This window comes from Triturus cristatus, chromosome 7, assembly GCF_964204655.1.
Source record: "Triturus cristatus chromosome 7, aTriCri1.1, whole genome shotgun sequence".
Taxonomy (NCBI): domain Eukaryota; kingdom Metazoa; phylum Chordata; class Amphibia; order Caudata; family Salamandridae; genus Triturus; species Triturus cristatus.
Genome location: NC_140590.1, coordinates 1,094,248,986 through 1,094,261,918, shown reverse-complemented (window position 1 = coordinate 1,094,261,918; position 12,933 = coordinate 1,094,248,986). Strand labels below are relative to the sequence as shown.

General features: G+C 41.5%; 1 protein-coding gene across 2 annotated transcripts in view; it reads left to right on the top strand.

The window, feature by feature from the left end:
* The window catches only part of LOC146811149 (uncharacterized), a 244,954-nt gene that overhangs the window by 21,354 nt on the left and 210,667 nt on the right, over positions 1 to 12,933 (top strand). For both annotated transcript variants that reach the window (XM_085618215.1, XM_085618213.1), the window contains exon 4: positions 5,706 to 5,765. In XM_085618215.1, the coding sequence (XP_085474341.1) occupies positions 5,706 to 5,765 (60 nt within the window). The remainder of the gene's footprint in view (positions 1 to 5,705; positions 5,766 to 12,933) is intronic.

Below are 12,933 nucleotides of genomic sequence, written 5' to 3'. Positions count from 1 at the left end.
TTGCCCAAAATTCTGCTTTCCGCGACTTCGCGAAATTTTTTCTTGTTCGCGTTCTCAAAATGCGTGTTCGCGAGATATTTCTCCCCGAGCATGCAAACAGCAACTGTGAACAGGAAAAAAGCATCGCGATCAAGCAATTCCGCGTGTTCGCGGAATTTCTGCAACTATAAATACAGAGTACAGCTACAGCTATTTGCCACACTACATTAACTATTACTCGCCTCTCTACCATGCACTGTGTTCTGGCTAGAAATATAATTTCTCATGTCATAAGTGTTTTATGTTCTCCAATAACTTCACAGGCTATAACTTAGGTAATATCCAAGGGTGTAGGTAGTGCATGGAGAAGGGGTGAGCTATAGTTCATGTAGTGTGGCGAGTGAGGTGACAAGACTGTGTACGGAAGTGCGTGAATGATATTACCTGAAAGGTGGTGTGTAAGTATACATTTGAGTGAAAAGTATGGTGTACAGTAATATGAACATGGTGTGTAAATGCTAATTTCAACATTTGGTTGTGCATTGTAAGATGTGTCGGTTAGAAAGGAGTGCTGTGTCAAGTGAAAGTGCCTTTTCAACTCACTCATTTGTCCATATGAATTCTGCAATACCCCTTTATAACAGGTTTGCAACACTACGAAATCTGGAAGCATGCGACTGACTAAACAATTCCTTAAAAACACCATCTGATCCAGATAATACCAACAACATAGCAATAAATAGTTAATGATTTAAACTACTTAAAAATTATGTCCTGGAATAAAGCGGACTATAATCAGAAAAGAGCTGACCCTGATTAGCTAGCATTGGTACTACAGCATGATATCAAATGCTTCCAAGAAACATGGGAAATTGGTGACATCCATATAGATGGCTAGTCCTTCTACCTCACCCTTACACCACCCTCTGCTGCTGGTCGACACAGTGGGGGACTATTAACCCTTGTGTCTAATGCAGTGGGACCTAAGATAAAGATGTTTGTAGCCACCTCACCGTACTATCAACTACTATTATGTGAAGTATCTAAAGAGCAGGACTGGTGCTATTGGATTATTATCAATTTCTACAACAACAACTTAGGTATTAATATGCCAACATTATTTTCCCCCCTGGAAAGGGATATTAACCTGCTCATTAATTCCCATCCCAAAAACCTTGAAATAAACCGGGTGTGTGATTTTATTTCCCATAACTGTAGGCAGATGGCCACTACAGCCTGCAATATGATTGATAATTATGGGGAGAGGCCTCTTCATTTTAAACATAATGAGTATGGATATTGTCTTAATAAACTACTAATAACCCTCAATCTTGAGATTATTAACCCCCACAACGATACCACAGGCCAGTTACATTCTACGTTCTCTTCTGGGTCCTACTACTCAGTATAGGACTATTTACTGACCTCTGCGATTATTAGAGCATGTTTCTTGCATACAAAAATAACTTTTTATGCTTTTATTGACCATACGGCGATCACTACATATATCCAATTTGCCCAATGACCAAAATCCACTCAGAATCCTTTACCTCGACCCCTTATTGGTAAGAAAAATTGAGTCACTCTAAAATTGGAAAACGTTAATACCCAACATTTTATTGGAGTTGTTCTGTTTAAAATGAAAGAAGACATTTATTAGTGCTTAGATTTAAATCCATTTGATATAACAACACTTTTAGCCTTTAATCACATTTTAGTGGAAATCAAATGAAAGTATTTTTTGTCCAAAAACACACAACCCACAAAGGTAGGCAAGGTAGTTTATTGGTGTTTGTTCAAAAGCCCTAAGATTACTCCATACGGCTTTGCGATCGATCTCACGAGACATCACCCTGGTGAGATCCCTTTGCTATAAATACAAATCGGCAAGATCAGCAAGAGTACGGGCATTGAAAAAGGAGGAATGGGAGAAATTACGAAAAACAGCCGTAATGCTAGATAGCAAAGGGTTCTGGAGTGTAATCAATGCAAATTTTTTAATAGTAAATACAGACATTACCCTAGATATGCATGTACCGAAAGATATCTTGGTGGCCCACTTCAAAACAGTATTTAGAAATGATGGTGAGGTACCCACTTTGCCTACACCTCTTACAAAGCCTCCTACCATTTAATCTTGAATTAATAAATCATGCCTTGACACAGTGCACTAGGCTAAAAGCACCGGGCCCTGATTGAGTCCCAGTAGATTTCTTCCTAGATAACCAGGAACTTTGGGACCCACTCCTTACTAATGTTTTAATGTCATAATAAGGATGGGTGTATTACCCTCTTGGAAGAAGACAGGTATAATACCTATTTTTTTTAAACGGGATATGGCCACCCCAAAAATCTACAGACCAATCTTGTTATTGGATTCTACGGCCAAATTATTGGGCTGGCTTCTTTTTAAACAGATTGGAGGACTGGGCTTCTGAAAGGAATATCATAATTCCCTCAAAATATAGGGTCAGACAAGGAAAGGGAACATTCGACCAATGTCTAAATCTTAATTTGATCATAGCTAAATATATCACAATCAAGACCGGCCATTTGTACATGGCCTTAGTGGACCAGTTGGCCTCCTTCGATTTTGTTGTCCATTCCAAGTTGTGAAGTGTTATGGAAGAAATGGAAGCCGAAGTAACAATATGCAATGTTATCCATGGTATGTATGCTGACACTACTGCTTGCATCAGATATGGTAGAGAGGGTGAGTGCATGAGACACTTTTAACATTACCCGAGGAGTAAGACAGGGATGCGTTCTTGCCCCATTTTTATTTGCCTTACACATGAAGACCCTGAAGGGATCCACTAGGGACGTCCCCACTGTAACTCATCCCCTATTTGCATCCTGCATTATGCAGATGACTTGGTGCACATACCGGCAGTGCAGTTAAAAAACTTATAGGGGATTATACAAACTTTATTGGGAACCTGGCCCTAAAATAAAATGAATCAAAGTCTTTTGTTCTTGTTGCAGGCAAAAAGTTTAAGAATTATCCCAAAATGTGTATCAAAGGGGAAACGCTTGAGGTTGTGGACTCTTTTTAATTACCTGGGGGTGACGTTTGACCAGGAGAATAATTGGCAAAGTATGGTAATCAACAGGGGCCTGCAAATGGAAAGAACCATTGGAGGGCTCTTCAGCTTTATACAAAGACTTGGTTCAAAACCAACTGACACTATAAAAAAGATTTACCAGGCAAAGGTAGTGTCAGTTGCAACATATGGGGCAGCTATATTGGGCCTATGTGATATATCTAAACTCCAAATTTTAGAGGATAACTTTTTGCGGAGACTAGGTTCTCTTCCACAACCCTGCTCTTCATATAATATAAACTGCAAATGTAATTTCGCCTATATTACAGACCGGATTCGAATTGTCCCTATCTTACTTTGGCATTCAGTCTGGAAAAAAGAAAAACTCAATCTAACCAGGGACATTGTAAAAGATTGCCTGAAACCAATACCTTTTAACACAGAGGATAGATGATTTCATATTTTCATATTTAACATCAGTCTCCAACTATCAGCATAGATACATACTGCTGCAAATCCGGTTGCAATGTATTCCCTTGATGCTAGGCCATTCTGCCAACACATATTCTAGTAATGCACTGCCACCTTGTCTATGTGATGGTCAATCCTCCCAGAATGACCTCAATTTCCTGTTCTTTTGTGACTTATACGTGGATGAAAGGAAAAGATATATTCTACCACTCATGCGTAATCTCAATTTTAGCCAAAGACACCCAGCGTTGTATTATCTTCAACTATTGTCACACCCTTTTGTTTGATATTGTGTAGCCTCATTCCTCCTGTCTGCCATAAGAAGAAGAAATATAATAGCACATTAATTGAACATGGATGATTGTTTGTTTACATAGAGAGAGGGGCGATGCAAAGGATGAATGTCATAATTATGAGATACATTTTACAATTTGTACAATTTTAACATTGCTAACGCTCTGCACATCATTCGATATTTTAATATTCATATTGTAATTGCTCAATTGTTCTTAAAATACTTTTTATGCCATATTTAGGTGCCGATTCCGATCCTGGAGAAACCGGGTACGAACCATCGGACGGAGCATTTTCTCCGTCCGACTCGTACCCGATTGTAACACTTTACAAATATGCAAGTACGATTCGCACGGAAATACTATTTTCGTACGAATCGTACAAAACACCGACCGACGAAAATTAACATACAAATGTGATCCGGGAAAGCGCCGACGTGACGTCGGGATGCATGCAGCCTGCGTTTCACGAACCAGGAAGTACGATTCGTACCCACAGCAGTCCGGACGGCAATATTTTTACGGCACCCAAAAAGTGCCGGGAAAGCGAAGTACCCCGCGAAACGACCAGAATAGGGGGCCCGGTACGCGCCGTACCCCCCCCAGCCCCCGTAAGTACACGCCGAACCCCCCCAGCCCCCGTAAGTACGCGCCAAAGCCCCCCAAGCCCCCGTAAGTACGCGCCGAGCCCCCACCCGTGTATGTACACCCCCGTACGTATGCACCGTACCCCCACCCGTGTATGTACACCCCCGTACGTACGCACCGTACCCCCACCCGTGTTTGTACACCAGTGTACGTACGCACCGTACACCCACCCGTGTATGTGCACTGGGGGTTTGTGCCGTACATACACGGGTGGGGGTACGGTGCATACGTACACTGGTGTACATACACGGGTGGGTCTACGGGCGTACGTACACTGGTGTACATACACGGGTGGGGGTACGGTCCGTACGTATGGGGGTGTACATACACGAGTGGGGGTTCGGCGCGTACTTACGGGGGCTGGGGGGGGTTGAGCGTGTACTTACGGGGGCTGGGGGGGTTTGGCGCGTACTTATGGGGGCTGGGGGGGGTTCGGCGCGTACTTACAGGGGATGGGGGGGTTCAGCACGTATACGGGCACATGTCTCCATGGTTGCTATGGGAGTTCGGTCCGTACGGTGTTTTTTCCATACGGTTGTAACATCGGACGCACGGGACGGATCGTACTTGCGCGCTCGGACTTCACTTTTCACATTTGTACGGTAAATCGTCCGGGGACATGTCGGACACATTTTCCGACCCGAGGACGTGTGGGGAAATGTTCCCAATGCGATTCGTATGGACTTTTTCCCATACGAATCTTACTTGGCAGTTTGTACGGCACTTGTACGATTCCATGGTGGTACAGACATTTATATCCTATGAAGTATTTCAGCTCCACCGAATCTTAATCACATGGAGCCATGTCTGATTTCAAATGCTTAAATGATACATTAAACTACCACAGTAGAACAAATAAAGTACCATTTTCTCATAGATAAACAACACTGATTAGTGAATAAAGAACTAAAAAAAAATATCCCAGTGATATTGAAGCTTATAATAAAGTGATGCAAGTTAAATTCACATATATAAATAGAAATTGAAATACTCGCATAAATTATTCACAAAGAAAACAATGATATCAGCTCCACAATCCATATTGGAACATGTCTAGTACCCCAATCAGGATGAAGTATTCATATAAAGGCAAATGCATAAATCACCAAAACTCTCTCAGAAAATACGTATCTGATTACTTTTTATCTTTCCTGGTATCTCTCCCTCTTCCCTCTTTATAATATTATGTATAAGTATAGCTATGCATTGCAAAAATGTAATTTTATTCTTTATTTTCTGGATAGTCAACTCTCTTATCTTTCTCTTTAAGGATCCGGAAAAAGCAAAGGAAAGGACAATAGCAGTTTTGGAATCAATACAGGCCTTGATTGTAAGTCATCAATATTTTATTATCCATTCTTAAAGATTCAGTGTGCATATATGTCAATTGAAGGAATGACTCCAAGAGTCAGGATTCTCATCCAGACAATACTCACACCGTATTATGACTTTGATATCATTGAAATCTTGGAATTCTAAATGTTAGCTCTATTAAATGGAAAAGTACAATATTGTGCATTGGCCATTCGTATGATTTGTAATGCCATCCCATGCAAGTACTTTCACTAGATGTCATTACTGTAGCATATGTCTTTCTACTTTCATGATGTTCCATTCGTCTGCGTATTGCAGCAATACACACAGACTTTAAACAACCATTGCAATGCAGTCATTACAACACACTACCTTTACAACATGACTGCATTTACATTGCATGCCATTACAACGCAGGCATTACAATGCATGTCACTACAACGCATGCCATTACATTGCATACCATTACAACGCATGCGATTACAATGCATACCAATACCAGGCATGCCATTACAACGCTTTATAAGGTAAGTAATGGTGATTGTTTTTGTTTTAGGGTGGGTATGGGCTTGGGGGTATATGGGAATAGTGATTTTTACCCCTAAACTATCCAACACTTACCCTACTGTTACACGCACTCGAGTGGGAATAGTAATTTTTACCCCTGCACTATCCAACACTTACCCTACTATTGCACTCACTGGAGTGGGAAAAGTATTTTTTACCCCTACACTATCCAACACTTACCCTACTGTTACCCTAAAAGTATTATGCTTTGTAATGGTATACATTGTAATTGAATGCGTTGTAAAGGTAGTTTCTAAAAATGCGTAGTATGGCATGCGTTGTAAAAACATGCAATGTAATGGTAGTTGCAATGTAAAAACTGCATTGTAAAAGCATGCGTTGTAAATGTTTGCGTTGTAATGTCATATGTTCTACCCAGACACAAGCAAGCACAGCCACACATATTCACGGATGCACTTTTACACATTAATACATGTATTCACACAAATGCTGAATGAAACGGTGAGTTACTAAATACTTAGATTGACAACCACTTGAAGAGTGGGTGATTTGTGTATGATTTCAGTAATTTTCTGAAAACACATGGCACATGGGTGTCATAACACCTTTCAGAGGGCTGGGGGCACGCAGGAGCTACTGGGACCATCCATATGGGTTAAGGCCTTTTACTCCTGATGTCCTGGAGCTCGGGTTTCTATTGATCCTGATCAGCTAAGCCTAGTACCCCTTCAGCACTTGTCTGTCAATAGTAGTGTAGGTCGAGCCGCCCAAGGCTTTTCAGGGGCTAGGTAGATGCATCAGGTGAACACAGTCTAACAACTCAAAATATGTTCAATAGCAGCAATAAATGATTGTCCATACAAATCCTTGCATTTATATACAATCACAAAGTATAACATGGCATACACAAATAATACACACAGTCTCATGAAGTTAGGGCTCTAGTGTTCAAAAATGGGTCCTTGAGTCCACTTACCTCTCACTACTGGTAGTTGCTATTCCCCATTCGCTATAGGTGACATTCAAGTGAAGCCCCCATAGTAATCAGAGTCTCAGGAGTCCCACTCCGACTCTTCCAAAAGTCAAACATGTTCCAGCACCCAAAGCACTATGTAGCAGAACAAAGTTCTCTGGCGCCTTACGAATTAGTCTTCTAAGCTCCTACAGGGGTTGCTCTACTGGAGTCCTTAGAAGCATTTCTGCATCATACGTTGCAGAGGGCTGCAGCAGATGCTGATGGTGAGTAGAACTCAGCTCTGCATGGACAGAGGAAAGGCTTCCATGGTGCTTCCTCCGGTGAGGCAGTAAGTTCCTCTGATCCTCCTGGTGGGGGAGACAGTCACTTGGCTTTTGATCCTCTGTTGGAGCTCAAGCCCGCACATGTCAGCACAGCACCCTCTCACCTCGACAATAGCTCAACTAGGCAACGTCCCTTGTTCTTCGCAGTTTCCCCATCCGGTGTATGGTGTCAATGACCTTAATCCACACACTGGCAACAGCTCGATCAGCATGGCAGTACATTTGTTTTCACGGAAATCACTATAGCAAACAGGGTCCCTGGCTTCACTTAGCACATGGACTATGGCCCCATCGGCGTGACAGTAATCATCATGATAGCGCCCTCTGACAAACGGGGTCACTGACTTCACTCTGAACATAGGCTAAAGCCGCGATTGGCATGACAGTAATGTTCACAGCGGCCCCTTATGACATACGGAGTCACCAACTTCACTCTGCACATGGGCTACGGCCCAATTATTGCAGCAACTATTTACTCACTTCTCACTGTGGTGATCGCCTTGCCAGGATCCCGTCTGAAACACTCTCCCTCCAAGCACTCTCCTGATCTTCATTGGGCACATTGATCTTGCAAAACAGACATTGAAGGGTGCTCCAAGCTCCAGGGGTAAGTGGTCTTGGATTCCTTTAGTGATGTCCCAATACCCAGTTGGGAGGCTGGCAGGCCTTATCCTCCATCACAGGCAGAAGTATTACAGAGCTACCCTCCTCCACAGCCCAACTGACTGTTTGACATTTGACAATTTTGGGGGCATCAAGCTCCCCTTCCTATAGTCCATTTACAAACACAAAATGTGATTTAGAGGCTTTGAAGTTAGTATTGGAGGAGTGCTTCCCCAATATCTATCCTGCTTTTTCACCAGAAAGCAATCTATCACATCAGGAGTGACTCCAAATCTAATAGCAGCACAACACAGGCCATTGGAGTGACTAGAGGGTCATATCTGGATGTCGGCCAGAGTGGTATGTTCATCACAATGCTACACCAAGCCACAGCGTTACTTTTTATGATTCTTTTATCTACACCAGCTCCTCCCTCAGATGTGCCCAGGCCACTTTCCAGTCACATATCCCTGAACCAAAAGCTGTTTGAAGTGTACTAAAGAGCCTGGCTCTTCTTCTTCCAGGGTGTGTTTCTCCCAGCTCTCAGGAATGCAGTAATATACAAATCTGTCGGGGAAAATACTTCTATTTCTACATGCTTCTCCAGTCAGTCCTGGGTCTCTCAAATTTGAATCCAGTTTGTATCCTTGGCAATAAAGGGAAAGCTGAAGGTGACAAAGAGTGGGGTTCCTACTACTCAGGGTATAAAACGTACCACCGTTGGTCACTCTTATTTGACATTGTTACATTTTTACAATGCTCAATACCACCCAAACAATCTAAGCACATTCAGGTTATGGGGTTGTTACTAAGAAAATTGCAGGGTACTAACATACTATCAGTGGACATTGTGGTGGCTAGAGACTTTAATGTCCTTTTGTGTGGGGATCTCAGGGTGAGGGGGAACAGGAGGTGGCTACAGCCTGTATGTTACTATCAAGCCATCAATTTGAACATACACCCCATGAATTGTAAATATTTCTTTATATTGTGAAACGTTTATGGTTCTTTGAAACAAAATAAAGGTATTTCTGACTTGACTTGAACATATACTTCAAGTTTTTTTGCTGAACAGATTGTTGATTGAGTTTAATCTAGTATTTATCCTGGAGAAGATTGTCCCTACTGTGAGAGCCTTATATACAACATTTATAGGGCAGGGCTGTGAGATATTTATTGACTGTTTGTACTTTGCTCTTCCCACTAATTACTAAGACAGAGATACCTATGAGCCCCTTCAGTGACAATAAACCAGTGTGTATGTGTTTAGGTCAGCCCACCTTGCTTCAAAAATGCCCAGTGGGATCAGGTGGTATTACTGCCATTATTTGGCAGGGGAGGAGATTGACATGGTCTCAGTTGGACCCTGATATTCTATAGGGCATTATATACTCGCTATTAACTCAGTGTTTTTCTAGAGGATAGCAGTTTGCCTGGGGATGTTTTGGGGTATTTGCCTTTATTTCCAAAGTGACGTCTAGTTTTCTGGAGGCCCAGTTATCTTGTGGCACCAAGGAAGGGGCCAGATGGTTTGATAATGGGTCTATCCAAGCACAAAAGTGGCTTATAAATGCTTTGAGTACCAACCCTGGAGATCCCACCCTTGTGAAAAATAGTCATTTCCAATATAGAGAAGAGCTTGTGCAGAGGAAGAATGTCTTAAGGGACATGGGATGGGAAGAACTGCTTAATGCCAGTACCCTAAGAAACATTTTCAAATTCTGGAAAATTTGTAAATAGCGCATTCATGGCCTCTGATTTCTGGGGTTACATATCACAGAGGACAGTTGGGTTTCCTTTTATGAGTAGTGTTTTGTATCTAAGATGTGTCTGAAGGAATGGAGGAGGGGATGTTAGTTGGGACTTCCAAATTGGTATTCTCCCTTTAGGAAGTGAAGACGGGAATAGCAGGGTTAACTAGGAGGAAGGCCCTTGGTCCCAATGACATCTCGCATATGTACATTGAGGATGCCGAAGTATGGGCCCCGGTTTTAGCCGCACTGGCTAATGTGGCAGTGAGGGAGAGACGGCCGCCATCATGGGCTTGTTCTCTTACTATCCCATTCTTTAAAAAGGGAGATAGGGACAACTCGGTGTGTTACAGACTTATTTCTTTCCTTGATTCTGTTGTGAAGATAGTTGGGTGTATGCTCTTGGACAGATAGGGGAAGTGGGCTGAGGACAATGATGCCCTACCAGATGTGCAGTTTGGTTGTCGCACTAGGAGTTCATTAGTTTACCAGTATTTAAATATTTTTATGATCTTAACTAAATACACTATGATTCACCCAGATTCTATCCATTTAGATTGAGTTAATTGACGGAAATTATGTCGGTTTATATTGTCCAAGGGATTGGACCACGATATTGTCCTTGTCTTAAGAGATTTACATATGAATACCGCTGCTTCGGGTCATTATGTTAGTGATTTCAAATGTTCCCATAGATGTTTTATCAAAAGGGGGGTTAGCCTGGGCTGCATTTTGGCCTTATTTCCTTTTAATTTATATATCAATAGTTTGGAATAGGCCTTGATCGACACTGTTGCAATTGCCTGCATGTGGGAGCCCTGTGTTTGCAGGTGCTCTTATAATTCAGATGATACTATGCTCATGGTAAAAACAGCAAAGGGGTCATAGCCCCTGTTGGAATCATTTGCCAACTTCATGGAAGACATGGATTTGACAGTGAACATTCAAAAATCCTATATGATGGTGGTAGGTCCACGTAAGACTAAGACATGCTTCTTTATGTTGGGGTACAGTGCTATCCCAAAGACTGGAGTTCTTTCCTATTTAAGATTGCTCTTTGACTCCTAAATCGTTGGCACCCATTGGTGAACAGAAAAAAAGGAAGATTTCATAAGGGCAAACTCAGCAGTGTGCAATTTTGCCTCTATACTTGGGAGGAGACCAATTCAGGCCCTATTACAATTGTATTTGGCTAAGAGTATCTCTAGTAGTTTAGGGAAGTGAAGTGTGAGAGTTTGTCGATCAGGCTGACTTGCAGTCTCTGGGAAATTCTTTTAAAAGATGTCTCCTATGTGTTCAGCACAGTGTTCTGCCATTTTCAGTTCATGAAGAATTAGGGTTGGGCTATATACAGACTTTGCGCCCACTTTCGTTGTGGTTAGACCCATGGCAAAACTAAACTAGGAGATTTTAAAAGACTCCATGTCCATTGATAGGTCTTTTCAAATTCATTGGCTCCAATATATTAAGGATCTTTCTCAGAGTTTAGGAAAGTGTGAGCTGTATAGCTCACTGTAGGGAATCATAAAGATGGAACGCAAATGGACCAAATCATTTGTTTTTTTCCATAAGTCTTCGGCTAGAGAAGAGGGCGCTCCTATGAAACCTTGTATACGCAACAATATTTTATTAAAGTCTACCCTTGTTATTAATCCTTATCTTTCTATTGGCACATACAAGTGATTTTTATTGACTAGATTTAAGTTTGGGCTTTTACATTTTTGTGTTGACATATCCCCGGTGGAAGAATTAGGGTCACTCCCTTGACCTCTGTGACTGTGACGGGTTGTCTCCACAGGATACCCTGCATTTTAAAATATTTTGTCATTTTTATGAGGTTCCAAAGAAGGCATTAATCATACCATTGTTAAAAGAAACGGAATTTCTGACAAGTGTGTACCACTTTCTTGTATTTACAATTGTTACCCGAAGTATTCATTTCTGTTGTGGTATGTTTTCTGAATGGCGCTATGAGATTGAGGAAAACTTTATCATCAATAGATTTTTATGAGCTTCTTTATTTATTTGTTTATATAAACATGTATTTTATTTGAAGTATTTTAATGTCTATGTTTGTGCATTTTTATGGATCTACTGTTGATTTAAGCTTTTATGGTTTTCTGCAAAGAACCGTATAAGGCGTGTTTTGATTTGATTTGAAATACAGTGTCTTCCATGTGTTGTACCATTCACAAGCATACATACAAACTGGCACATCCATGCAACCATGCAGCACTACACACTAAGTTGAAATAGGCTAAGGGTAAGTTAAGCATAGAGACGAGGAAATTTACATGAGAGAGCATGGAGGACTCTCTCCAGTGACACAGATAAAATGTCTTATTCACTTCTGGTGATCATTACAATCTTTGATGCATGGACTGCTTGTCTGTTCATTTTGTTTAAACTTAGCTGCACAGACTTAAAGTATCAAGCTTTTTAGTGTCAGAGAGAATGGGAGGATCAGGGGAAGTGGTATTATGGTTCCTGATGCATTTCAAGATACCGCTGGTGTTGATTTAGGTTGTTCTGAAGCATCCTGTTGGGATAGTAATGTCCCTACATAGTATATGAATATATGGGTGAGTACCTATGACCTGAAGGCCTCTTGCATCTCTACCTAGCACCCTAACTTCTACTTTAGACCCTGGCATCATGCTAATCTACTGGGTGTGCAGTGGCCTAGTCCAGTCATTGAAAAAGTGAGCTACTGTGCTGTGGTCCAATGAGCCACACTACCCGTACCCTCAAAGTGAACAGAGAAATTCTGTGCCTGTTTGGATTATAGCATGTACGAAGTTGGTTGCATAATTTAATGTTTAGTAGTCTTATATCCTTGACCAGCTCTATATATCTGAGTAAAAGTCTGATCCAATCCCTCTAATGCAAATTTCTGCTGAAATGTTAAAACAAACAGCCTTGCATTGACATCCTGTGTGTATGTCATTGTGTGTGTGATTAAGTAGTATGTGTGCAGTAGGATTTAACATAGCTTAAATGACG